This window comes from Theobroma cacao, chromosome 6 (genome assembly GCF_000208745.1).
Source record: "Theobroma cacao cultivar B97-61/B2 chromosome 6, Criollo_cocoa_genome_V2, whole genome shotgun sequence".
Taxonomy (NCBI): domain Eukaryota; kingdom Viridiplantae; phylum Streptophyta; class Magnoliopsida; order Malvales; family Malvaceae; genus Theobroma; species Theobroma cacao.
In genome coordinates, this window is record NC_030855.1 from 4,396,271 (window position 1) to 4,424,181 (window position 27,911).

The 27,911-nt window shown below is 31.9% G+C and overlaps 3 protein-coding genes across 5 annotated transcripts; 2 read left to right on the plus strand and 1 right to left on the minus strand.

Moving 5' to 3' along the window:
- Positions 283 to 1,502, plus strand: LOC18595463 (tubby-like F-box protein 14). The gene is made up of 2 exons (XM_018122766.1): positions 283 to 379; positions 1,067 to 1,502. Exons 1-2 carry the CDS (start codon positions 283 to 285, stop codon positions 1,420 to 1,422), a joined length of 453 nt encoding a protein of 150 aa, XP_017978255.1. The 3' UTR covers positions 1,423 to 1,502.
- On the plus strand, positions 9,726 to 15,773 carry LOC18595464 (shikimate O-hydroxycinnamoyltransferase). Of its 2 annotated transcripts, none has more exons than XM_007023413.2 (3): positions 9,726 to 9,890; positions 10,735 to 11,218; positions 14,556 to 15,773. In XM_007023413.2, the coding sequence occupies exons 2-3, from the start codon at positions 10,811 to 10,813 to the stop codon at positions 15,441 to 15,443; spliced, it is 1,296 nt and encodes a 431-aa protein (XP_007023475.1). In that variant the 5' UTR covers positions 9,726 to 9,890; positions 10,735 to 10,810; the 3' UTR covers positions 15,444 to 15,773. The 2 variants fall into 2 exon arrangements, with proteins under 2 accessions (XP_007023475.1, XP_007023476.1); XM_007023414.2 differs by lacking the exon at positions 9,726 to 9,890 and adding an exon at positions 9,937 to 10,164.
- Positions 16,290 to 17,401, minus strand: LOC18595465. Of its 2 annotated transcripts, XM_007023415.2 has the most exons (3): positions 17,004 to 17,401; positions 16,701 to 16,918; positions 16,290 to 16,597 (listed from the first exon to the last, which is right to left on the minus strand). In XM_007023415.2, exons 1-3 carry the CDS (start codon positions 17,143 to 17,145, stop codon positions 16,574 to 16,576), a joined length of 384 nt encoding a protein of 127 aa, XP_007023477.2. In that variant the 5' UTR covers positions 17,146 to 17,401; the 3' UTR covers positions 16,290 to 16,573. The 2 variants fall into 2 exon arrangements, with proteins under 2 accessions (XP_007023477.2, XP_017978940.1); XM_018123451.1 differs by having other exon boundaries at positions 16,290 to 16,918.

Consider the following 27,911-nt stretch of genomic DNA (forward strand, 5'->3'; position numbering starts at 1 on the left):
ACTAGAATTAAGGTCGAACTTGATAATATTCAATGCAGATTTCTTTGGTGCGACTCTAATGATTGCAAGACAATTAACTTTGTGAATAGGAACACTGTTTGCAATCTTAAAGATAATGGCGGCCTTGGCATTGTGGATTTTAATTTGAAAAATTCTTCCCTTCTTGACAAATGGATCTGGCACTTTGGGGAGGATTTAGACTACCTGTGGAGGAAGGTTATTATGGAAAGAAATAACACGCATCCTAATTCCTTGCTTTATATCTGTCTAGTTTCTAGAAATATGTCTGAAGTTTGGTGTAATGTCCTCAACCCTCATTCTTCTGACGATCAAATTACTGTTATTATCAAGGATGACATTGGTTTCATTCCTGGAAAAGGTGACAGAATCAAATTTTGGGGGGGCCAGTGGGTGAATGGCAAAATCTTGAAATACAACTTTCCTCACATTTATGCTCTTTCTATCAACAAGAATGGAACTCTTGCTGATTTTGGGTGTTGGGTTGATAACATTTGAAAATGGAACGTTGACCTTAGAAGACCTCTGTTTGATTGAGAAAGAAACCAAGGTAGAGCCTTTTGGATGTTATTGGCAACCTTTCTCTTGATTTAGATATCTCTGACAAAGTCATTAGGAAAGGTAATCCAAGTGGGTTTTATATTGTCAATTCTTTTCACTTATCTGTTATGGGTAATCCTTTTGGAGACCGATGGTTTTGGTCTAAGCTTGCCCTTCTCAAAGTGGAGGTTTTCTGTTGGTAAGCTATGAAGAACAAAGTCGCTATTAACGGTAAATTTTTAAGAATAAGGGTTCTCAATAGTGGGGTCGCGATATGTGTTATCTGCAACAATGATGTTGAGACTGTTGGTTAAAAGCTCAAGATCTCTCTTGGTTTGCTCCTTTCAACTTAAGAGACTTTTTTATTAGTTAGGACAATGTCAATCTTGCTAACAATTTCTTTACTATTTGGCTAATGGCTTTTTATGCCATTTTATGGACTTTATGGTTGTATCGGAATAGCATGGTTTTCAACAGGAAGTACTTGGATATTTGTCAAGTTTTTGAGCTGACCAAACCGAGAGATATCCTCATGATGATGATGAGGATGGAAAAATGAAACCCTTGATCCTCAAAAACAAGCCCCCTAGATGGCATGAGCAGTTACAGTGTTGGTGCCTGAATTTCCGAGGCAGGGTAACTGTGGCATCCGTGAAGAACTTTCAGTTGATCGCCACCACACAGCCAGCTGCTGGTGCACCCACTCCATCTCAGCCAGCCCCACCTGACATCGATAAGATAATCCTACAGTTTGGCAAGGTCGGCAAAGATATGTTCACCATGGATTACCGTTATCCACTATCTGCATTCCAGGCTTTTGCAATCTACCTGAGCAGCTTTGACACCAAATTGGCTTGTGAATAGAATGAACAAAAAGGGATATTTGTGGCCAGCAAAACACATAAAAGATTAATGACAATCTTTAACTTCTTTCTTCTTTCTCTTGTTCTCATCTTCATTATCTTCTCTTTTGCCATTTCTTCCCTTAAGGGTGATCATCAGTAGGATGGAAAATTGATACTGTTGTATTGTTGTAAACTAATTTTTATCTTTGGGTGCCACTTGAGCGGCGGCTTGCATCATATTAAACTCAAAACCTTTTTCAAAAAAAAAAAAGCTTTCCCACACATAACTATATGCTTGAACCTAAAGTTTGTATTATGCCAAAACCTTCAAAGAGAGATTCAATTAAGTAACCAATCACATCTAATCAAAAATTGGTATCGGCTATTCTTTACATCAAAATGAACTATATCATTAAAAATGATATATATATATATTCATATAAGTGACTCATCATACTTAAATAAAAAAAATTAATGAGGACTACTCTTTTCATCAAATGGTTGAGTTTTCAGACGGACACGTTAAGATAATATTTTTTATATTTAAATTCTATTTCTCATAAAAATTTCTTTTTACTTTTGGATAGTAAAAAACCCTAAAACTTCAACATGATGAAAAAAAAAGGTTAATTATAATTTAAAATATACTAAAAATTAAAATTTATTGAAAATCAAAAGGGAAGAAACAAAAAGGAGAGCGTATGTTCTTGACTGGTAAATAGCTGGCCATTCATACTGATTATAAAATGCTAGTATTAAAGAAAGTCATCATAGTTGCCTGGGCCCCGTGCTGGATGAATTGGTGGGTCTGAATCTGATGTGCACCACGCCAATCCAAACCTCTCACCAAACATGAAGCAACGTTTCAACCAATGGAAACGTATGACCAACGTTCCTATAAAGAGTGGGATCCACAAGGACATATACTATTATATTTATATTTATAAGTAAATAATAAAACCAATATGATAACTGGATAAGAGTTGGTGAAGGGAAGTGGCTTGCTTTGGGAAGAAAGAAAGGATTGGGCTTGAAGGAGTCATGGCTTGGGTCACCATCTTACCAACTTTCTTGATATTCTTTTTTTCTCAATCGCAATGCTTATATTTATTTTTCTGTTTTACTTATGAAGCTTTTATTATGCTAGTATGATGAGTAGTGACGTTGGAGAGTACACATTGCAAACTCCCTACTTTGGAGACCCAACGGTGCCCCCTCTTTGGCCTTCATACAGTTGAGAGTAGCATCTCAAATCTTAATTTAAGAACCCAACCGTTTCAATGAAGAAGGTTTTAATTCAGCTAAATCATGTGTACAACCACCTACTTTTTTCCTTTCAGATGTGGTGATTGCTACCCTCAAGATATTACGAGTATTTGTTTTTAATGAGTTTCTTTATTGTGATCTCAATTATTTTCCTTTCAAATTAATCTTGGAATGGATAGGTTTCATGAGAACAACAAGACAAATTAATGTGGAAGTTGCTTTTGAATTGGATTATTGAATTGAATGTATTATGAGATGTCTTCTAAGATTTATAAGAAACAAAAATAAAAATTGAAAGAGAACGTAATGCCAAAATGTCTAAAAAAAAGCAGCATGTTTTTTTGAAAAAACCTCTCTGCAATCTTGATTTATAAATTCAAAACTTATCTTATTTTACGAAAAATCTTGATTTATACACAGAAAAAAATAACAAAATATAAATTTTTACCAAAATCTTCACTTTCAATCAAGCTATAACTGAGCTTAGATAACTAAGCTATAACCAAAAGCTATAACTAGTGTTCAGTGACAAAGTCTTCTCGGGCTCCGAAATATTTGGATTATCCTACGCCGTGAAAAATTAAAACACTAACTATCCAAAAAACAAAAAGAAAGGAATAAAATAGTATGAGAGTTGACATAGTCTATGGTCAAACCGGATGACTAATCAATTTTCTGGTGAAATTCAATGACTTTGAAATTTAAACTACTCTTGCAATCCCAAGGTGTGCGCAAAAACTTGTTGCAAACAAAAAACGATTACGCAATTCTAAATCAGCAATTAGTGCATCAATTAATTGGATTTTTTAAATTAATTTATCAAAAATTAAAATGTAATTATAAAATTTAGTATAGTTGAAACATAATGACAATATTCAATCTTAACCTATTATGTAATAATAAATTTGACCTTAATCCCAAATTTACACAATTTTTTTCAAAGTCATTCAAAGAAGAGACTGGCTTGACTCAAAAGAGCTATTGAATTTGTATTCCAATTTAAAATTTGTTCCGTTATTTTGATTGGTTCAATAAGTATTATTATAAATAAGAGTAATTGATATCTGATAGTAATATTTTTGTTTTTCAAATAATCAAATTATTAAATTAATTGAATCTTTTTAATTGAATTTAATCGATTACTTATAAAAACCAAATAATGTACATTTTACTAAAAACCATTCAGAAGACTTGAATCTTAAACCGTTAATAATTGTATTTTCATTTTTTGGGTAAACATCATATGCTAATATATTTATAAGTGAATAAACTCTAAAAATGTTTGATACCATGTAATGCACTTAGACAGGAGGTAAGATACATAGAACCAATCAATGAGATAATTCCTAATATAATATGAATAATAAATTAAATATTATAAAATATAATTTAAAAGAACAACTATAAGAGAAATATAAGAAAAAGTACTTAAAAGGGAGTAAGAAGAACTTATTCAAGTGTATATTTATAAATAAAGTGAGAGGGTCAGTTTATAGGCTAATAACTCTTTATGTAGATAGAATTTACAAGATGAAGATGTTGCTAAAGGATTAAATGGATAGATTAAATCCAATCTGATCTACATCCAAATCTAGATATACATAACATAAATAGATATTCACGAAAATATTCATAACATTCCCCTTGAATATCCATTGTATTAAAAATATATCTTATTAAAACCTTACTAGAAAAAAACCTCATAAGAAAAAAACTGAGTGAAGAAAAAAGTATACATAATTTTTTTCAAGAATACGTTTTTAAGATACTGTCTCATTAAAAACTTTATCAAGAAAAACCTAATGAAAAAAACCTTGATGAAGAAAAAGAGTATAGTGCGTAATTTTACTCTCCTTGATGACTGCATTATTTAAGATCTTTAAAACTATTTTTAATCATTTGTACCAACTTTTCAAACATTGCAATAGGAAGGGTTTTGGTGAATAAATCTGCTAGATTGTCACTTGATAGATCTATTGAACACTAATATCACGTTTTTCTTGGAGATCATAAATGAAGATGAACTTTGGCAAAATATGTTTTGTCATATCACCTTTAATGTATCATTCCTTTAACTAAGGTATACAAACAGTATTATCCTTATATAACATTGTTCAAATTTTCTTCTTGGTTGACAAGCCACATGTTCCTCAAATATATTGAGTTATAGATCTTAACCAAACACGTTCACGACTTGCCTTATAAATTTTTTAAATTTTTGCATGATTAGAAGAAGTAGCAACTATAATTTGTTTTACAAAATGTCATAAAATAGTTGTACTTCCATATGTGTTAAAGTAACTTGTCTAGCATCAAGCTTTGTGTGGATTAGATAAATATTCAGCATCTGCATAACCAATTAAATATGATTTTAATGCATTTGAATAATATAAGCCCATATCTATTATTCCTCAGAGATATCGAGGTGTATATTTAATTTCATTTTAATGTCTTCAAGTTGAAGAATAACTATTTACAGTAAATGTTATATCAAGTTATGTATTGCTAGTAAGATATATTAGTGCTCCGATTGCAATAATATATGATACTTCATGATTAAGAAGTTCTTCATCATCCTCACGAGATCGGAAATGATCTTTTTTAATATCTAGTGATTACAACCATTAGTGAATTCAATGGATGTATTTTGTCCATATTAAATCATTTTAGCACTTTTCCTATATAATTAAATTGATGGACAAAATTTTTATTTATCAAGTGCTCAATTTAAAGACTCAAACAAAAATTTATTTTTCCAAGGTCTTTCATCTCAAATTCTTTCTTTAAGTAATCCATGATTTTTATAACTCTTCAAGAGTTCTAATAATATTCAAGTCATTAACAGTTATGACAAAGTCATATCCAAATCTCTTTATAAAAACACAAGGGTATCTAAGATCATTTTTATAATCTTCTTTTAACAAATATTTACTAAGCTAATTATACCACATGCATCTAGATTACTTCAACCATATATATATTTATTTAATTTGATCGAATAAATTTTTTGATAATTGTGTATGTGCTTCAAGCAATTTAAATCCTTTAAGGATTTTCATATAGATATTAATATCAAATGATCCATATAAATAGGTTGTAGTTACATTCATTAGACGCATTTCAATCTTCTCAAATATTGTCAAACTAATTAATATAGAATTGTAATTGCATCCACCACAGAAAATATGGCTCTTCATATTTAATACCAAGTTTTTGATTAAACCTTATGCGATAAGCCATGTTTTATATCTCAAATTCTCTCAATTACTCATTTATATCCCACAAGTTTAACACCTTGGTGTACGGATTATAAGTCCAAAAACTTCATGTTTTGTAAGTGAATTCCATTTTGATTACATCTTTCCACATTGGCCAATCATTTACATGTCTACATTCTTCAACAGATGTAGATTCAAGATTCTCATTATCTTTCATAATATTGAGCGTTATATTATATACAAAATATCATTGACGTTTAATTTCGGTTCCATTTTTTCCTCGTTGTGACATAATTTATTAAGATCTCTTCATTTTTATTGATTTCAGATACTTGATTTTTTTTTAAAATTTTATTAATTATGTCAGAAGTCTCTTCTAAACTTTCTGTTTCCTCTTCTGACCATCTTGAATATTTGCTCTTTTTCTTTTTCGATAATTTTATCTTTGGAACCGATTGGTTTCTCACATTTTTAGCATGCCTTGTCCTATGGAGACAGCAATTCTAATAGGAACTTTTGCAGCTGGTATATAAGATTTAGTTATTCTTTTTAGGTTAATAAATACGTCTGACAATTGATTTACTATATTTTGTAAAAAAATTATCTTTTGAACTTCAAGTTCACATTAATTTGTGCAAGGATTAAAATTAGATAATAATAATTCATTCCAAGAAATTTCTTTTTCTTGCTATTTATTTTCTCCTCATAATGTTAGAAAAATTGTTTCATCAAAATGACAATTGGCAAACTTTGTTTTAAATAAATCTCTTGTCAAGAGTTCTAGATGTTTAATTATAGTTAGAGATTCATATCCAATATATATTCTTAACCTCCTTTGAAGACCTATCTTTATGGGTTGTGGTGGAGCAATTGGAACATATACCGTACATCCAAAAAATTTTAGATGGAAAATATTTGACTTTTGACTATAAACCAATTGTATAAAGGAGAATTTATAATAATTCATTGGCTTGATGCATACAAGTGCTATTGTATACAAAATGGCATGCCTCCTAAATAAAAATTGAGAGTTTAGATTTAATAAGCAATGGCCTTACAATTAGTTGAAATGGTTTAATAAACGATTTTGCTAGACCGTTTTGTCTATGAACATAAGCAACAGGCTGTTCAACAATTATTTCAACTAATATGCAATATTTATTGAAGACTTGAAATGTAAATTCACCAATATTATAAAAACGAATAGTCTTGATTACATAATCAAGAAAATGTGCTTGCAAACAAATGATTGCAAATGTCAAATTGTAAGTTGATAATAAGCATACATGTGACCATCTAGTTGATGCATTGATTAAAACTGTAAAATATCTAAATAGTTCACATGATGGATATATAAATCCACATATAACACATGAATATGTTTAAAAAATGTAGGATTCAGTCCCAACTTTAACTAATAATGGCTTTATAATTAATTTACCTTCAGAGCAAGCAGCATATGAGAATTCATTATAATGAAAAATCTTGTAATTTTTCAATTGATGACTACATTTATTTTCAATAATTTTAGCATCATTATTAATCCGAGATAGTCCAATCGGTCATGTCAAACATTAAAATCATTAGTAAACTTCTGATTTATTATAGTATGAGTTTTAATTGTTCTAATATTGTGTAGTACAAACCAGAGAACAAAATGGGTAATTTTTTTGGTTATTATTATACACTTCTTACTTGAGGTAATATATGTAATATAAAGGTATTAATTGTCTCTTTCATTTGCTATCTCAATATAAAATTTGTTCAGATAAATATCTTTAAAACTTAATAAATTTATTTAAGACATTAAATATAATACATCTTCTATTATAAACTTTGTTCCTCTAGTATTAAAATATTGACTCTTTCAGAGCTTTCAATTAATCTTGTACTACCAGATATTGTATTAACATTGGGTTTTTTTATTGTCAAGTGAGAAAAATATTTATTATTTATAAATATAGTTGTCCATTGTGGTTTTGTTTGCTACACATATATTTACATCAAGGATCTTGGATCCAACAAGATGAATATATATATGTTTTTCTTTAATAAAAAAAAGATATATACAATTAGAAACTTACAAGTTAACATAAAAAAATATTAAATATAGAATTAAAACACATAATATCAACATATCATAATAAAAACATATAAAATCATCTTCATATTAGAGTTATGCTAAAATATACTAACAAACTACTAAGAAATTTCATTCTTGGATATTTCCATTATCAATCAAATTATCAATTACTCTTTCATGGTGGATAAGAAAATCAACAATGGATATTCCATTACTAATCATATGATCAATTCCTTTTCAAGGTGGACAAGAAAATCAACAATATCTTGATGTGTCAACTTGGCCATACTTAGCTTTCAGTAATGCTTGATAAAATTCAATATGTACAACAAGTATATGACCAACGACCTTTCATGCCATATCGATGACAAGAAATTTTCTATATATTTTTTAATTCTGTATATTTTTATCTTTTTCTTATATCTCTTTACTATTCACCCACTCCTAGTGAATTAAAAATATTCACCCACTTTTGGTGGGTTAAGTTATTCACCTACGCTTGGTGGGTAAAACTAAAGTTATATATCCACTTCTAATGGATAAAGTTATTCATCCACTCTTAGTAGGTAAAGTTATTTTTATAATTAGAATAGTGATTAATGTAAATTATTAAGGCAATCTCATTCTTGTCCATAACCATAAATGTTAAATGATGTCACATTCATTTCAAGAAATGGATGGATTCATGATTTTTCATTAGTAGCTATATAATAGCAAATTCACTTTCCAATTAAGGGATAAAATATAATATATAATACACGATAGCAAATTTCATATTAAAGTTAATTTTTAGGAAATGAAAATACCAAAGAGATATCAAGTCATTTACCTGATTTTCTAAAACTAGAAATCACAGACTAACCATTGAAATCTTTTTGAAGCGAGAGGATGAAAACAAAATAATACCAGAACTTACCTGATTTGCTAAAATTAGAAATTAAAACCCGATCATTAAAATCTTTTAAAGCTTGAAGATGATAAAAATAAAATAATACCAAAATTTGAGAGATTAAAAAATTATGTTGATAACGTGTTATGAAATATAATTTAAAAGAACAACTATAAGAGAAATATAAGAAAAAGTATTTAGAGGGAGTAAGAAGTTTTTATTGAAGTGTATATTTACAAATGAAGTGAAAGGCTGTTTATATGCTAATAATCCCTTATTTAAATAGAATTTATAGGATAAAAATAATACTAAGAGACTATATAGATAGATTAAATTCAATCTAATCTACATTCAAATCTAGATGTATATAATACAAATGGATATTAACAAAAATAGTTATAACATTAAGTAATTAATTGCAGATAAGTTTCACGACAAAATGAAAACATACTTTCCTATAATTATTACATAATAATTAATTAATTGTAATTTAAAATTATGAAAAATCTATGAAAATAGTATATGAAGCTTACATTTGTACGTGAAGAATTCTTATTTAATTTTTTTATTGTAATTAAATAATTATAAAATTAGAATAAAGAATGGAAAATTGATTGTACGTTCCAATCCAACGGTAGGGGATCAGATAATAAATAAAAAATAACGAGAAAAATACAAGATTATCCTTGTTCGTCTAAAGACGGTCTTACCCTCACCAACTCAACTCGCGTTTTGTTTTATCAGTAAAAGGAAGGGGGTTGGGTCAAGAGAAGATGAGGTGGCGAAGAGTGAATGGTCAATGTCAGTAGGCGGGGTTGGTGAGTGACAAAAGCCGTTGTTGCCTTTTGCTTGACACTTATTTAGGCTCTCCCGTACTCCCATTCTTCTCACCACCTTGTCACCAACCCCTCACCCATTTTCTTCGTTTATTTTTCCCTCCCACTTCCACCACCGCTACTTTTTCTTTTTCTCATCTTCCTTTTTCTTGCTATCTGCTAGCATTTCACCTCCTTTTCTTCAAATCTTTTCAGGTTAGTTCGTATTGCCACTTGCCATGCATCCGGCTTTATAATTTATTTATTTTCCTTTTTCTTTTCAATCTGTTTTTCTTCGTGGGTTCTCTCTGCCCCTGCCCTGTTTGATTGGTAAAGATTTTGAAACGCCGTGTTTTGTTTTCTCCCTTTCAAATAAACCAGACCAAGCCTGGCGAACGACGGTCGTTGTTTCGTTCTCCAAGGGTTGAGATATCTGTCCCGCTTAGACTTGGTCGTATATGAACGCCTAGTTCTTTAGTTTCGGGGAAAGGTGAATTGCTGTGATACAATATTCAATGAAGCAGATTGAATTAGGCGGAAGCTGTAATCCTTATTTTAAAATTTTACGAAAATATTATTGGTAATATAATATTAGTAGATTATGAACTGTGTATTAATTTCAGGTGATATTTTTTCGAGTTAAATCATTTGAGATTCAAAAGATTGGCAGAATTAGAGGGTTTTCTCTTTCATTTCTTTTCCTTTTGAGCTAATAACATGGCTTTTGATCCTTGTAGTTGAGGAGATGAATAAGTATGACCTGTATAATCGGCCTTTTTAGCCCTTATATAAATGCAACCTTTTGAGTTTTGATGCATTGAATGAATTTCATTTCGCATTAAGGGACGGATTCAAAGTTGGTCCGCCCTCCCTCCTCTGTCTTTACTCTACACATTGTACTTTTTCTCTTAGCTGACTTTTAATTATATATATATATATATTAGTTTGTTACTGTTCCTTTTCATTATATGTATATATATATTAGTTTATTACTGTTCCTTTCAGCTTTTCTTGTTTTCCATTTGTTACAAGCAAAAATTTTGGTGGCTTTCATTTGCAGGAATCAGAGCAATCCATCGGTGGGTCGCACTAGCACCACTGCCCGCGCACTTTAGCAGGACAGGCGCAGGTTAATCATGATTGTCAACGTGAAGGAATCAACAATGGTACGGCCGGCGGAGGAGACTCCACGGCAGAGCCTGTGGAACTCCAACGTGGACTTGGTCGTACCTAGGTTCCATACCCCTAGTGTCTACTTCTACAGGCCGACGGGTGCGTCCAACTTCTTTGACCCGCAGGTAATGAAGGAGGCTTTGAGCAAGGCCCTGGTGCCGTTTTACCCCATGGGCGGCCGGTTGAAGAGGGATGAAGATGGAAGGATCGAGATTGATTGCAATGGTGAAGGGGTGCTCTTAGTTGAGGCTGAAACTAATTCTGTTATTGATGATTTTGGTGATTTTGCCCCCACCTTGGAGCTCAGGCAGCTCATCCCAACTGTTGATTATTCCGGTGGCATCGGTACTTACCCGCTCTTGGTTTTGCAGGTAATGTTTTGTCAACTTTTTATTCTGTTTATTTATTTTATTTTCGTAAAGTGAATCAAAGTACCAAAGCCATATCTTTTGGTCTGATTTTGGATTATTGGTTAATAGCTATAGAGCTTTTCTTAACGGGTGTTTATAGGCTTAAAGTGGTTGTATAAAAAATGTATATCAAAGTTTCAAAATACAATTCTCTCTCCCCAATTACCTATACCAGAAAAGGTTTTTTTTTTTTTTTAAAAAAAAAAGTTTCTTTTGACTTTTTGAGCAACCATGTATTACCTGTAAGTTGCTCTAGAGTTCTTTTTACAAGTTGTTATTTTGGAGGTTACCAGTTTAGCAGTAATAAATATTGAGTGGTGAGTCCCAAGTTTGGTGGAAGAACTGTCATGTTCAGTTGAGGAACTAAATTTGGTTTTGTAGTTAAATCATTTTATTGTGGCTCTTATGATTTCAGCATTTACAATTATTTTATTTATGGTTGGTTATCAATGTTGGCAACGCTACGGCCTTAATAAATGTAATAATGCAGTTGTTCTTTCTGGTTTAGCCATATGGCTTCTTTTTGGATGCAAGAGAGAGCTGTCTGTATGGCTTGAAGGGGAACCTCTTAGGATTTGACTCTTATATGACATAACATTACGCAAGAACCTTGTCCTTAGAGTTGTTTTATAGATAAATTTTAATCTTTTAGCTGTATACCACAGTCTACCTGGACTGTCCTTATTTATAGCACAACTGACTCAAGTAGTTGGATGGCTATTGTAGGCCGTCCTGCATAAAAGTCCAACATTTTGAGATTGAGGGAACATACTTTGCTGTGTTGAGTGTACCGTCCTGCATAAAAGTCCCACATTTTGAGATCGAGGGAACATACTTTTCTGTGTTGAGTGTAAGTTAATCAAATGCTGTAGTTAGATTCTCTATAGTTATGGAATGCTGCGTGCCATGCTGTAAATAGGAGCTAACCTTCGACAGTCAACTGTCATTTCTACTAACAAATATATGGTAGGCTTCTCTCTACCGCATTGCTTACTTCAGTGGCCATTATCATAGAGGATCTGAGAATGAAGACGCTTTATCCTTGCACTTCAAGCATTTGTGAGTTTATATCAAACTTGTAATGATTTCAGAAATTACAATGGCCCTGTCAAAGTTCAATTCTGAAGCATGAATAGGTTAATTGTGATGTGAAATAATTTGAATACAATTGTGCACATGACTTCTTTTTGAAAAAAATGTGCACGACTATGTTGAGGTTTAGATTTGTTTCTCATTGTAGATTGGTCATACAGCAAATTATAACCACTATTGCTATAGGATTGTTTCAATGAATTGCGAAGTTGGCAGTGAATTCTGTTTTGTTTGTTCTACAGTCTTCTTAGATAGTCAAGTGGCATAAAAATTCATCACAGTTACCCACATGGACCCTATAATAGACGGTGTGATGCTTGTGAAGAGATAGGCAACTTCAAAGCTGTCTTTGATAGTAAATTGAAGTGTAGATGCTGCAGTCCAATGATCCCTGCTTAAAATAACAAGTTCTTAAAGCTCTAGCTGGATTAACGTTTGCAATTTCTGTTTCCTTCTGTGGCCATGCCCAGAAGAAAGCATTCCCATTTGGTCAAAATTTAGGGAGTCAGGTCCGAAAAGTTTGATCAGTGTAATGGAGAAAACAGCATGCAGTAACCTCAGTGGAGCCAAAAAGGGGAAAGAAAGAATAAGAGACTATATTGGTATGCCATTTTTATATTTACTGTTATTTACCTCAAAAGAATTCATATTTAACAAAAGCTAGGATCTGAAGTGTGGATCTGATCTAGTCTTGTCCATTTAAGAACTTGAAAACAGATGTTTTATGGGGAACTTTTGCTGAGAGGCATGAGTTGCTGGTTGAATTCAATTGCCTAGCCATTGACTTGAAACTGGTTAGAAAGTGCATAGCTGTCCTTAGCAGCTATTGAAAAGGGTAACTGTATGCTGTGGGCAAACTAATCTGCAATCTGATAGTATTGTTTCTGTGTAAATATTAGGTTCACACTAAATTTGAACATCATGATTTGGATCATAGATAATGTGGTCCAACTAAAAAAGTTGAGTGAACATGTGCCTCATTATTTGTCATTACCGATGATTAAGGTCTGTTACTCTCAAATAGGAGAGTTACAGACTTTAATCAAGTATGTACTTCTTCCAGAGGTGAACCTTTGGTACCCTCTGTTTTGAAATGAACAACAACTTTCAAAAAAAAATTTGTCATTACTGATCTAGAGTTCTTTGATGGTTGCAAACTACCTAAGAATTTTGCAAGTTGGAACCCCTATAACTTACAAAAATGTAGTGACCAATATCCACCTACCTAGTATGCTTTGAACTTAAGCATTGACACAGTAATAGATTTTCTTTTCTTATTGCTGTGAGGATTTAGATTGAAGTGATTGTTAAACAGCTTTTATTCTGCCACCTGGATAAGAATGACATTTGTCATAGTTATAGAAATTATCTTGGTGACAAACCTATTAAATTTGCAACCTGGATGCGCAAAATTGGTTGCCCAATAATAATTAGAGCTATATGCCATCAATAGGGTATAGTTTAATTGTCTATTTCTCTGCCTTTGGTCTTAAGTGAAGTTAGGTTAATCCTCTAGTCACGATCTCTATGTGGCATGAGCAATTGGGCTGCTTTGAATTGGGGGGATGCATTGTTGGTTTAAGATATCTCTGCTTGCTTGCTGCTTTGCTGCTAATGATGAATTGAAGGTGGTACATCTCTTTTATAATGATGTAAGCCAAGCAAAGACATGGCAATATGATCTTTCCCTGTATGTTACGAAGCCTGAGTAAATAAAAGCAGAGTCAATCTATGCCTGATAGCATGGTTGTTTTGGTGCAGATAAATTCGGAAGATGATTTGGGGTAGGGGCAGTTTGAATATAAAATAAGAAGACAAGATATTTGAGAGAAATAGATAGGGAAAAAAGGTAACAATGAGAACTTTTCATTGGTCTCGGTATGGTAGTTAAATTGTCAGCATTGTGATCAACATTTTCCTTTTTCAGTGATCGTCTTTGCTCGCCACCTATATGTGTGACACACCCCTTTAGTTTTACTTTAACATCCTTGAATGATTTCTAATTTGTTAATATTCACCCTTCTTTTGCCCCCTTCTTCTAAGTCTTAGATATGAAGCTTTAAATATTTAGATTTCATGCTCTTGTGAATGTGTTGCTGAGCCTTGGAAGCAAATATGTAATAAGAAGTTTTTGCCTTGAATTAGAATTTAGTCATTATGAATGTGGAGCTTATTAAACATGGTTTTGGTGTTTGATTCTGTTTAGGTCACGTATTTCAAATGTGGTGGAGCTTCACTAGGTGTTGGTATGCAACATCATGCGGCAGATGGGTTTTCTGGTCTCCACTTTATCAATACATGGTCTGATATGGCTCGTGGTCTTGACCTCACAATTCCACCATTCATCGATCGGACCCTTCTCCGTGCCCGGGACCCCCCTCAACCTGTGTTCCACCACATTGAATACCAACCGCCTCCTGCAATGAACACCCCACCCCAATCCACAGGTCCTGAAAGCACAGCAGTCTCTATTTTCAAATTGACCCGGGAACAGCTCAATGCACTCAAAGCTAAGTCCAAGGAAGATGGTAACACTGTTAATTATAGCTCATACGAGATGTTGTCGGGTCACGTGTGGAGATCTGTCTGCAAGGCACGTGGACTTGCTGGTGATCAAGGGACCAAATTATACATTGCAACTGATGGAAGGGCTAGGTTGCGCCCCCCACTCCCACCTGGTTACTTTGGAAATGTGATTTTCACTGCTACCCCAATTGCAGTGGCAGGTGATCTACTGTCAAAGCCAACATGGTATGCTGCTGGGACGATTCATGATGCATTGGCTCGGATGGATGATGATTATCTTAGGTCAGCCCTTGATTACCTAGAACTTCAGCCAGATTTATCCGCCCTCGTTCGCGGGGCACATACTTTTAAGTGTCCCAATCTTGGGATTACTAGTTGGGCTAGGCTACCAATTCATGATGCAGATTTTGGATGGGGCCGGCCCATATTTATGGGCCCAGGCGGGATTCCTTATGAGGGGTTATCTTTCGTATTACCAAGTCCAACCAACGATGGGAGCCTGTCAGTTGCCATCTCACTGCAAGCCGAACACATGAAACTGTTTGAGAAGCTCATTTATGACATATAAATGAGGAACCACATAGAAACCGTATAGTCTGAACCTGGTCTATTTCATATATGCCAGAAAGACAGTTTTTTTAATGATAGGCGTGTTTCTTTCCCAATTTTTTCATACATGTTAATGTCAGAAAGGCTAGTCACATTTCACTTGAAATGTACCTTAAATTCAGACTGCACTAGGCACATGCCATATGCTTATGCATATAAAGACCTTGGACTGAAATTGTATTCCTAATTTGGTACAATAACAGTGTTGTTGAATATTATGACAAGGGTTGCCCCAAAGGGAGGTGGTACTAATTTAACATTTCGTATATTAAAGTTACTTTTGAAGGAAGATGTTGGATCCTGTATTACTTTTGAACTTGTGGGTGATTTGCTGCTTCTTTTAATGTATGCAAAACTAGGTAATCAGGATATAAGATTTTGTTGGAATTTGCATTATCATAAATTTATTTGTTGGAAAGTTGCATTGTAGGGCACCTAGGATATAACTGGAGGGACAAAACATTGATGGCTCAACAAGTTATGTGCCTTTGAAGCCTGTCATTGTTAGGATATTGTTCTTTAGTCTCCTTTGCTTTTTTCACTCTTAGTTTCCGATACAAAAATCATGCAGTAGTGGACTTGATATGTAGATGTGTACTGTATAGTGAAGACTGTAGATGCAGTTTTGAGGTTAAAATGAAGAAGAACAGGGTTCATGATTTGTTGTCCTTGGTCTGAAAAGATTCCTGGTTTGAGTGTGTATATATGACACTGTAACTTATAAGATGGTGCAAGATATTTTCTTAAGTACAAAAAACAATTAGAAAACCCTTATATAGATTGTAAAAAATCAATAGAAACCGCCTGAAATTAAACTAGGGAATTAGGATTGAGTTCTAACAATCAATTCATTACTAAAACAGCCATGTTGTGGTAACAAGGTTAAAAATCAACAGAATAAAACCACAAACTTAGCAGGCACCAAGCCATTTAACCTTCGGTATGTATACCCTGTGGGAAGCTAGAGGCACATGTACTGCAATGAAATAGTCACACCGGATAACATATTCTCCATTTACAAACAAAGACATACAACTTCAAACAAGGACAAAGTTCAATCTCTCTTTCTTGTTTCTTTTTGAGGGGCTGCTACATCTTAGTGACTGTGATAGCCTAGAGTAAGCCACCAAATCTTTTTGGTAAGTTCTCAACCAAAAAAGGCCTAAAATAGCTTGAGAAGTAAAGACGGAAATGCGAGGATAACAGTCAAGCTTACATGCGATACAGTCGTTGATAAAAAGAAAGCTGGCCTGACTAGTGAGGAAGCCGCACTTTTTGCTTGACGAGGTCGGTGGGCGATATTTGCACCACCATAAGCACCCTTTCCTCTCTGTGATTTTTCTGACAGAAAAATGTCATGCTTCTTCTCGTATACTTCTTTGTCACCATTTGCTTCCAACCCAACTGTCCTGTTTAGACCTGCATGTCTCAACACTGAAATTGCAACTGGTTTCAGGAAACACCAACTTAAGAAAATGGTCATTACCAACAAACAACAAAATAGTAATTAAGTTCCTACCATGAATCTCTTGTCCTCGAACAGCAGGGTCTGAGAGATTGAAATCTGGAGATTCTAATGTAGGAAATCCTTCAAGCTTCCAGCATGACAGGGCAGTGGTGCATAAGAAAAACATAAACCATGGAAAGAACTTTAGCATCATTTCTTTCTGGTGATAGTTTTGAAAGACCCTTTTTCTGATTGTTCGAGAGAAGAAGAGAGGGTGTTTTAGAGTCGCAAGAACAATAATGCAGGGATAGTAACAGTATAGAGTACATATATATAATGATAACACTGGCACAGACTGACTTAAAGGTTGCGTTTAAAAGGAGCGAAAGACCTTTTGAAAGTGCCAGAAAGTACCCAATTTGCTCCGATCGGATCAGTTCCCATGTGTCGTGTCTCTCTGTGTCTGACCACTGTTTTGCCAAGTCAGTATGGGCTCCCTAGTGTTTACACTATGCGGTGACAAATATGATCTTGATTTTCAGTATGTCCAGAAACGATTGGGACAGATTTTGAATGAAATAATATACTGGTTCTAAAAGACAAATGAAATTATTACTACCATTAGTGGTTAAAACAATCAAAATTGTGAAAGTGTGGACCTTTTTTTTTTAGCGTTACCTCTCTACCGGAAGAAATGCATTCCTAAACGTTAAATCATCCGTCATATTATTTTCACTGCCAGGGCATTCTGCATAATTAAATTGAAATCACATCGTAGCGCAAGAAAAGCAACAGATCCCCAATGAGATTTTGTGCTTGTGTTGTGTACGAGGATGTGAAATGATAGTGTATGGCAAAAGAAAGTAGTGTAGTATCTCTTCAGGATTTGCCAGTCTCAAAGCTGATGAAAGAGGCTAGGGGACAATAGAAAAGGTGATATCTTTCCAGTGGTGCAGGAATAAAGCATAAGAGTTTATTTTCCTAAACTTAAATATATGGGTGGCTAGTGGGTAAAGTAACTTACTGCTTGTTAAGCAAAAGTTGCAATGGAATAGGATGCCTTTTTTTTCTACCATTGGCCAGACGTTTCAGACTTTTCATATGGAACGTGTTTACACGTTATCAGCATATACCATATTTAGTGCCTTAGTTTATTTTTATTTTTTAATTTATCTACTTCTTAAAAATAAAATTAGACAAAACAAGATTTTTGAAAAACTCTTAAAAAAAATTAACTTTTTTTTAGAGGATAAAATTTTTAAAATGTAGCTTAAAGAAAAGCTTCAAAGAGACAAAGAGAAGCTTTCTCTTTTTTTAAAAAACACGTCAGTTTTTTACGAAATACATATTTTTTTAAAAATATAATACTATTATTACTGTACAAATTTGAGAGTTGTCTATTCTTTTATAGATTTCTTTGATTTTAATATCTAAAATCGTATATAATCTTTAAACAAATTTATTCCACTTTGATTTATTAAATTATTGAAAATAGCATTAATATCTTTTATGATAATTTTAATTAAAATTTAAATTTGTATAATTTATTTTACCAAACAGTTTATCAAACAACTTTAACATAATTTTAAAAGTTATTATTTTTCATAAAAGCTTCATAATAGCTTTTAAACTAAAAAAAAATTAGGTCAAACAAGTTCTTAAAGTTCTCTACTCTCATTTCCTTTACACTATAAAATTATGGGTAAAATTCAAGGTTATTCGTAAAAAATGATTAAATGAAAATTAAAATTGAAAAAACAAAAGAAAGTAATAGGTTTATGGAATTTAATGAGTAGACCAACAATATATAATTATTAAACGTCGAAATCTGAGAAATAGTTATTAATTTTCACGTAAATCATAGAACATACAAGCATTATTAAGAGTTTTACATAAATAATGAGAAATATAACAAGTTTATTAAAAGTTTTACATATAAAGCACTATTAAAATTTCAAATTACAATTTATATTGTACGTGGATGAAAGCAAAATTTTTTTTTTTGGAATAAGCAATTTTATTGATTTTAGGTGAAGTTAATATATATATATATATATATATATATATATATAATATGAGGAAATAAGTAAAATTTATAGTAAATTTATAAGTGAGAATGACATTTTAAGGAATAACACTTTCACGTTATTCTTGTTATATTACTTTGTTTTAGTGGAGTTTTGATCCGCAAAATCAGCTCCGTGAACTATCACAAAATTCTGATATGACTTTATAGCAATCATAAAATCGTACTTCAATTCAAAATATATTAATAAAAGATAATATTTATCTAATTTAAATATTTAAAACAATTTATATATATATATATATATTTTATATAATTTAGGGATGAGGATTTGAACCCTACTCTTTTAGACAGGAGATAATACATCAACCAACGAGTCAAATGCTCGGGTGTATTTTTTATATATTTATTACAAGTTAGAATTTTACAATTGTGGTTAAATTATGGTCAAATTTAATGATAACTTTTAAGGAATTAAAATTCATAAGATAAGACTCATTTTAACAAAGTCAAATAATTTAGGTAAAATACCTTCACCTTTTAGGTTTTGATGATTGTTTACTTTTGGGTTCATTAATATTGAAAATGAACACGCTAAACACTAAATCTTATAGTTAATTCACCTATTTGTTTATTTAATGATGTGACATAAATTTTATACCCAATCTACTTATTCCATTTACTTAATTATACCGTTCTTCTTCTCCAATACAATTGCTTGTCCAAGACTTACTGTTCATTTTCTTCTATGGAATTGCTTCCTGTTGGCATCTTATATCTCAGGACTCAATTGGGCATTCCTCCTACCAGAATTACAGTTAACTAAAGAAAATTAAAAAAACAAAAAAACTTGCTCCAATGCTGTATTTGTTAGAGAACACCTGACCAAATACACATAGATAATAATTCAATCATAACCGTAGCCTCAAAAAAAAACCTCAAAGATAAGAGTACAAGCCTTTTCTCAAAGAAAGGTTCAAGTTTGCTGGGTGCCCTGAGTTTTTTATATTTCAAATTTTAAACTTTTTTAGATAACTTGTGTTCCAAGGCCATTCTCCAATCTTTTTGAAAGAGACCATTCCTCAATCTTTTCTTTAGCTTTTGATTATAATACTCTTTTATTTTTCTCCACTTTCTCAAATAAGAAAATGTTCACCTTTCAATTTTTCGTCTTTCTCTTTGAATTTTGTTTGACCTAACTTTTCTTTGAAATCTTCTAACAAACAAAGATACAGACTTCCATAAAATTCTACAAGGAAACAGAGGAAGACAGCCATGGAAGAAGGCAGACGGCAAATTAAACAGTTTTTTTTTTATTTTTATTTTTTAAGATTGCTACCTATCCATGGAGGATAGGATAGACAACAAATTAAACAATTATGGGCATTTTAGTTTTTTTTTTTTAAATTGTGGGAGATTTTGAAGCGAAGTGTTCATTTTCAATGTTAATAAATTAGAAGTAAATTATAATCAAAATTTAAGAGTATGAGTATTTTACCCAATAATTTAACTATCTTATAGATTTTAATGAAGTTTCTTTTTTGTCCAATGATTCTAATGAAGTTTAAAACTATAAAATGAGGAATAACCCAAATGTATTATAAACTCAATGATTTAGTATAGTGAAATAAAATTTCTCTATTGTCAAAATGTTTTTTTTTTTTCATTTTGTCCTTATCATTGGTTACAATTGTGTGGTTTAATTATAAAAATTAGACAAATATTGAAACGTTTAATTTAATAATAAATACATATTTTTTTTATTGACATAATACTTTAAGAAATTCTTAAATTATTAAAAAAAAATTCAAATAAACATTTATTATTCTATAGCATTCAATAATAGTTGACTAACTTCTATTAATCAAAATACCACTCGTCATTTTTAACCTACATGATATTGATGTGGTACTGACATGGAAAGTGAAAGGTAAACTTGACAATTTGTATTTTCATGTCTTAATCGTGTTGTGTAAATAAAGAGTATTAACAGTTATATAGGTAAATACGAACACGATGCGGTTAATTAATCATGTTGAGATCTTAAACATATATGTTAATAAACGTGTAACACAACATAACACGATTAGCATGTTGATTAAACATATCGAGTTAAATTTTATACGATATGACTTGACTAACCTGATTAATATTTATATGAATTATAACCTATTTAAACGATTAACACGATTGATACGGTTACACACAGAGGCAGAGGGGAAAGAGGGCTAGTTGGGGCCCCACTCCCCTTAAAAAATTTTTATAACAACTTTTATTTTTTAAAAATTTTATAATTTTGCCCCTATAATAAGTTTATCGCATACTTTTATTTTTAGAATTTTATAATTTTACTCCTACAATAATTTTATAATTTTACCACTTATTTTCTAATTTTTACCCTTATTTTCTAATTTTTATAACATACTAATATATTATTTGAATTTATGTTTATTTTGCATCTTATGAGGGAGTTGTTAGAGATAGCAAATGACCTCTCAAAGGCTTTATGTTAGAAGGGTAAAATGACAAAGATGAAAAAAGAAAGCTACAGTGGCGTAGGAATTTTTGATAAATGTTAGAAAAAATCATTCCAAAAATGATATGGACATCAGTTTCTATACATAGGGCAAAGAATAATTAACTAATTTGATTAAATAATGGCTTTCACTAACTTTCAAAACTAATATAAATGAAACAATGTGTTTGGTTCTTCATAAAGTAGTGTGCATTCTTTCTTTGAAACGGTGCGTACAACCTGCTAGCTCTTTAGTTTTGCTACCTTTCTTCAAGCTTGACATCTTCTCTAGTGTTTTTCTTTAAGTTTTCATTTCTTCAAGCTTGATTTCAGTATTTTTTTAACACTCCCCTTTAAAAGGAGGAGTGAAGATTATGACCACTCATCTTGTTCAACAACTTGAAGAATTGCTTAGGCTGCAAAGCTTTGTTAAAAATATATGCTACTTGCAAGTCAATTGGTACATAGATAGGCTTGATTGTTCCTACCAATACCTTTTCCTTGATGAAATGATAGTCCATTTCTATATGCTTAATTTTTTCATGGAATATTAGGCTTTGTTGATGTGAATGGCAGATTGGCCATCTGAGTACAACACAATGGCTTCATCATGATTTATCCCAAAATCATTTTGCAAATGCTTCAACTACAATAGTTCACATCATATAAAAGGCATGAAACAATATTTTGCTTCAACTGAACTCCTAGCCACAATAAATTGTTTCTTTAATTTTCAGCTAACAAGAGATTCTCCTATGAATACATTAGTGATTGATTTTTTGTTGTGGGGCCACCTTATCCAATCACTATCTAAATATGCAAAAACTTGAAGATTTGTGTTTGATTTCATCAAGATCCCTCGTCTTGGTGCATTTTAAAGGTATTTTAACACTCTATGAGTTACCAAGAGATGTGTTTGACTAGGCTTATCCATGTGTTATGAGAATACTTGCACTGCATAGAAATATCAGGCTTGCTGAAAGTCAGGTATAGTAATTTACCTATCAATTATCTATAATTTGTAGGATTTTGTAGTATCTCTTCATTTTGTGCCTTTTTCAGCTATTGATTATAGTTAATAGGGGTGATGATTGGTTTGGCTCCCAACACTCCATGTTCTTTAAGGAGGTTCAGTGTGTACTTTCCTTGACTTATACTGATTCCTTATGGTATTTTTAAGATTTCAAGCCCAAGAAAATATCTCAATTCTCTAAGGTCCTTGAGCTTAAAATGAGAACTTAGAAATTCTTTGACTTGTTTTACTACTTGAGTGGATATACTTCCAATTAAGGATGTCATCTACATATACTAGGAGAAATATGAAATTTCCATTTGATATTCTCATAGTAAACAAAAAGTAGTCTGCTATCAACTGATTGAATCCAAACTACAAAAGTAAGTTGGTAAACTTGGTGTTCCATTATCTTGAAGCTTGCTTTTAGCCATATAAGGAATGGTTTAATTTGTATACCAACCTTGGCCTTTTAGTGCACTCCCCCTAAACACAATAGCCTTGTGGTATTTAATTTCCCATATAGACCTCCTCATCTAAATCCCTATTAAGAAATGCATTATTGATTTCTAATTGGGATAAGAATCAATTATATGCTACTACTAGAGTAAAAAAGACTCTAACAATTGATTACTTTACTACAAGGATGAAAGTCTCTTGGTAGTCAAAGCTTGTAACTTAATTGTAACCCTTGGAAACTAACCTTGCCTTCTATCTTTCCACTTTTTCATTTGCCTTTAGTTTAACGTTGTATATCTACTTACATCTTATGGCATATGAATTTGGTGGAAGAGGTATTATGCTCCATGTATCATTATCTTGCAAAACTTTAAGTTCAAGATTCATAGCTTCTCTTCAATGCAAATGGTTCACAACTTGATGATAAGAGCCTAGTTCATGAACATGAGATAAGGCAGTTGTGAATGCTTTGTGTTCAGATGTAAGATGGTTGGTAAACAAGTAAATGGTGATAGGATGAGAGGTAATAGTGTTGGTTTGATTAGGTAGGTCAATATAATACGCATCAAGGTATTTAGGGGTATGTTTTTGTTTTGTACTTTTCCTAATTAGCAACTTTGATTCTTGTGAATTGGTTACATTGCTACTGTCACTGTCAATAGTAATGGGCAAACTATTAGTTGAAGGTGAATCGTGATGAATTTTCTTTGAATTTGTTGTGGAAGGGCTTTCTAGTGGTGAAGAAGGTTCATATGGATAAAAATCAAGAGGTATATGGTTACGGTATAGTTGATATGGTGTATATCAATCATAATCATCAACATATGCATTTAGTATATCAGGTGTTCAATAAAATGTTTTTGTCTACTGTCTGTTATTTTATGCATGAAATGGAAATTCATGTTCATGGAAACCAATGTCTCTGGATACCAAGATCTTTTGTGCACATAAATCATATGCCTTATATCCCTTGACATTATTTGAATAGCCTAAAAATATGCACTCATTTTCCCTTTTGTCTAACTTTTTCCTATGTGTTGATAAGGTAGATGCAAAACACATACAACCAAAGACTTTTAAATAGTCACACACTGGCGGCTTATTATATAATAATTCATATGGTGATTTATTGTGTAGTATTTTGGTTGGTATCCTATTGATGATATGGACAGTAGTAAGCATAAGATCACCCCAAAAATGACCAAGGACATTTGATTGATGCATAAGGGCTCTTATAACCATCAGAATATGATGGTGCTTTATATTGGGGTTTATCTACACAAGATAGCTAATCAATAATTCCATTTTTGTTGAAAAAATCAATAAGTCTAAACTCATTTCCATTATTTGATCTTATGCATTTAATTTGCAAATCACATTGTTTTTGCATATAAGCATTAAAGGAAGGAATGGTGCTTGAAACTTTTGACTTATTTCTCATTAAGAAAATCCAAGAAAATCGAGAATAATCATTTACTACAATGAGGAAAAACCTTTGTTTTGATAAAGTTGGAGTCTTATAAGACCCCAAGATATTGGTATGTATCAGTTGAAAAGAAACTCTTGTAGAATGAATATGAATGGGAATAGATAACTTTCTTTGTTTTGCCAAAGGACAGATTTCACAAAGCAGCTCATTTGAACAAGAAAAAACTGGATAACATTGATGAATTACATTGATTCTCTCTTTTAGTGCATGGCTTAACCTAAAGTTCCAAAGATCAAAAGTTTATGCCTTATGCTATAAGCATTTGTAGAAAACTTTAACGGAAACTTTACAACTTTGTCAAGAGAAAATTTAGACAAGTGTTCACCATTGCTATCTTGCATTAGATATAACCCTGAAGATGTCTTAGCAACCCCAATCACCATCCAAGTAAGTATGTCTTGAACAATACAATATAAGTCAGTGAACAATACAAAATTTTTCTTTGTATGGGTGAGTTGTTCTATTGAAATAAGGTTAAATTTAAAACTTGGGATAAACAAGACATTATGCAGGGTCAATGATGAATTTTTTTTGACCTGACCTATGTGTGATACTGCCGCCTTGTTGTCATATGGTAAGTGTACATAATAGTTTACTACAAGTTTAGCTATAATGAAATTGTCAAGTGAATAAGTTATATGATGTATTGCTCTAAAGTTCATTAGCCAATGACCTTGTTTTATCATAACAGTTTTAACATATGGTAACTTGTTATGTTCATTGAAACAGGGTTGATTAGAGACAATACTTGTAAAGGCAAAGTCAATGAGTGAGTGTTTGGCTTGTTATGTATTAGGTCAAGAACTCTTACCATCAATGCTTATTAAACCATTTTCATTTAAAAGACCCATCGACCAATCAACTTGTTGCTTAATCAAGGAGATCTGAAACATGGAGCTACAACTCCCCATCTCTTCAACATGACCAATAGGAATGTCAATTGCTTGTGTTTCAGTTCTTAAAGATACATTTTTGCCTATAGTTGTCCCTTTCGTCACATTGGATCTTACTTTGGTAAATTTAAAATTCTCTAGGAAACCAAAGATTCTATACCAATTCTTTTTGTTACATGGCCTTTTTTGCTACAATGAGTGCAAGATAAATCCTTTTTTGGTTCTTTTTTGGTGTTAGTAGCAGCAACCATGGCTGATGATTCAAGGAAGGGTTGAGATTGAAGGAAAAAGTTCCTCTATGTTTCTTCTTTGATAACCACATTACAAACCTTACCGAAAGTAGGTATAGGATACATGAAGATAATATGAGTGATGAGTGCATCAAATACATATATTTAACAGGAGATTGAATACCTAATTAATTTAAGTTAGACTAAATTTAGGATCGAATTTAGGTGTTTTTATTTATTTTATTAGTTTAGTTTAATTTATGTTTAAATGTTTATTTTAAGTTAATAATGTTAGTTTTATGTTATTTATATTTATTTTTAGGTTTTTGTAGGAGTAGGATCAAAAATAATTTCAATTGGTGAAGAAAGGTGCATAATGGATTGATACTCTGTCTGCATATGTTTCGATTTTTCAAGCATATCTCCCACTACAAAAGTTCGAATGACATGATTTTTAGACCATTAGAAAGCTAAGAGGCAGGGATACAACTTTGATGTCTACCACTTTGCCCAGTTCTGATCAAAAGATAGTCAAAATCTTAGTCAAAGTAAATGTACTGCACTAGAAGAACAAAATTGAGCAGAACCTTTGAGAGCCGTGACGCTCACCATATTTTTGGAAGCTAGGTCTTTTGGAGGCTATTTAAGGAGCCTTTTTTTAGAGGTTTTTTGGAGGAGGTAGCAAGCGATTTCTCTAGAGAAAAAGAGTAAAAAACAAAGCAAGAAAGCAAGAGAATTGGAGGGAGAATCAAGATCACAAAGCTTTAACTATTAGTTTTCTCTCTCTACTTTTGTGTTTTTCTTATTTTCTTTGACTTGGATTAATGACTAATTTTCTTTGGATGAAGTTTTTATTAGATATTATGAACTAAACTATTTTTCTAAGATTGCAATTGAACTCACATGTAATTTGAATTTTTAATCTCTTTTTTGCTTATCTTTAATGGGATTTGAATTGTTTATTCTAATTTGTTCTTAATGCTTTTGATTGCTAGATCACCAATTAAATTGATTTAGGAACCTAAATAAACTTGAGAAAGGGAGTTTAGTGTAGACTGAAATTAGGATATCATATGATCATATTAATTGATTTGATAAGGATATACCTATATGCCATATATAGCCAGATTAAAGTCTGAATTTAATGAATCTAATTTAATTTCAATTCACATAGGGATATAGTGTTTTGGTTAAAATAGATATTTTTATAAGATGAGTTAAGAGACCTTTATAAATAATTGAGGATTCTAGATTAGCAATTCAACCCATTGAAATAAGTTAAGGAAGAGAGGTAAGATTTCAATGAAGTATAAGGGATATTATAATCCTAAGCTTGTTTGATTTGCTGTTTACCCAACAATCTTGTTGCTTTAATTTTTAATTAAATTAGTTTTAGTTGAGGAGTTTTTAGTTTAATTAGAATTCAGATATTAATTATTTGAATAAAACTAAATTTTTTTAATTTTAGTACTTAGTAAAATTTTATATCAATTTCTTGTGGGATCGATACTCTGCTTGCTTATATACTATCTATTCGATATGTATACTTGCGTAATAAAATTTTAATTGACAAGTTTTTTTTTTTTATCCTTGATGCTAGTTTAAATATATATTTTTTATGCTAGTTTAAATATATCTTGCAGTAGTTTACATTGCAATTTCCACATTGACAATGGGGCAGTTGCCTATAGCTTCTTAACTTTTTTCCAAATCCCTTTTAATTCTATGAAATAGGCATCTATAGTCCTAGTTTCTTGTGTCACACTTCCTAAAGTATATTGTAGGTTGCGACTCTAGCATCATCATGCAGTGTAAAGTTTTGCTTTAAAGTATTCTAAATTTCAATGGCAGAGTCCATGAAAAATATAGTAAAGGCTATTGGCTGTGAAATGGAGTCTAGTAACCAGGCAATTAATAGGTTATTGCATTGATTCTATGTTGGGTAAAGAGGATTTGTGATTAAGGGTTTAGGTATAGTACTATTGATGGAGTCAATTTTGTTTCTAATTGACAAAGCTAACAGAAAGGATTTGCTCCAAGCCAATTAGTTATCTGTGGTGAGTTTTGAATTAACAATCATTGATCTTGGATGGTCAGTGTGATGGAGATAATATGGGGATTAAGGGTTTTTAGTTGGTGAAATTTGTATGATAGTTGGTGAAACTTGTATGACAGGTGTGGTACTTTGAGTTGCATATACAGATGAAGATGAATCAGTCATTTTTTCAGTCCTCAAATGGCCATAAAGAGTTTAGTGTGAAAAGAAATATGAGATTAACACACTCACTGATATATATGGTCAATGTAGGGGAATGAAGCAATGTCCTGTAATTTGATTCTGATTCGTTGGGTACCT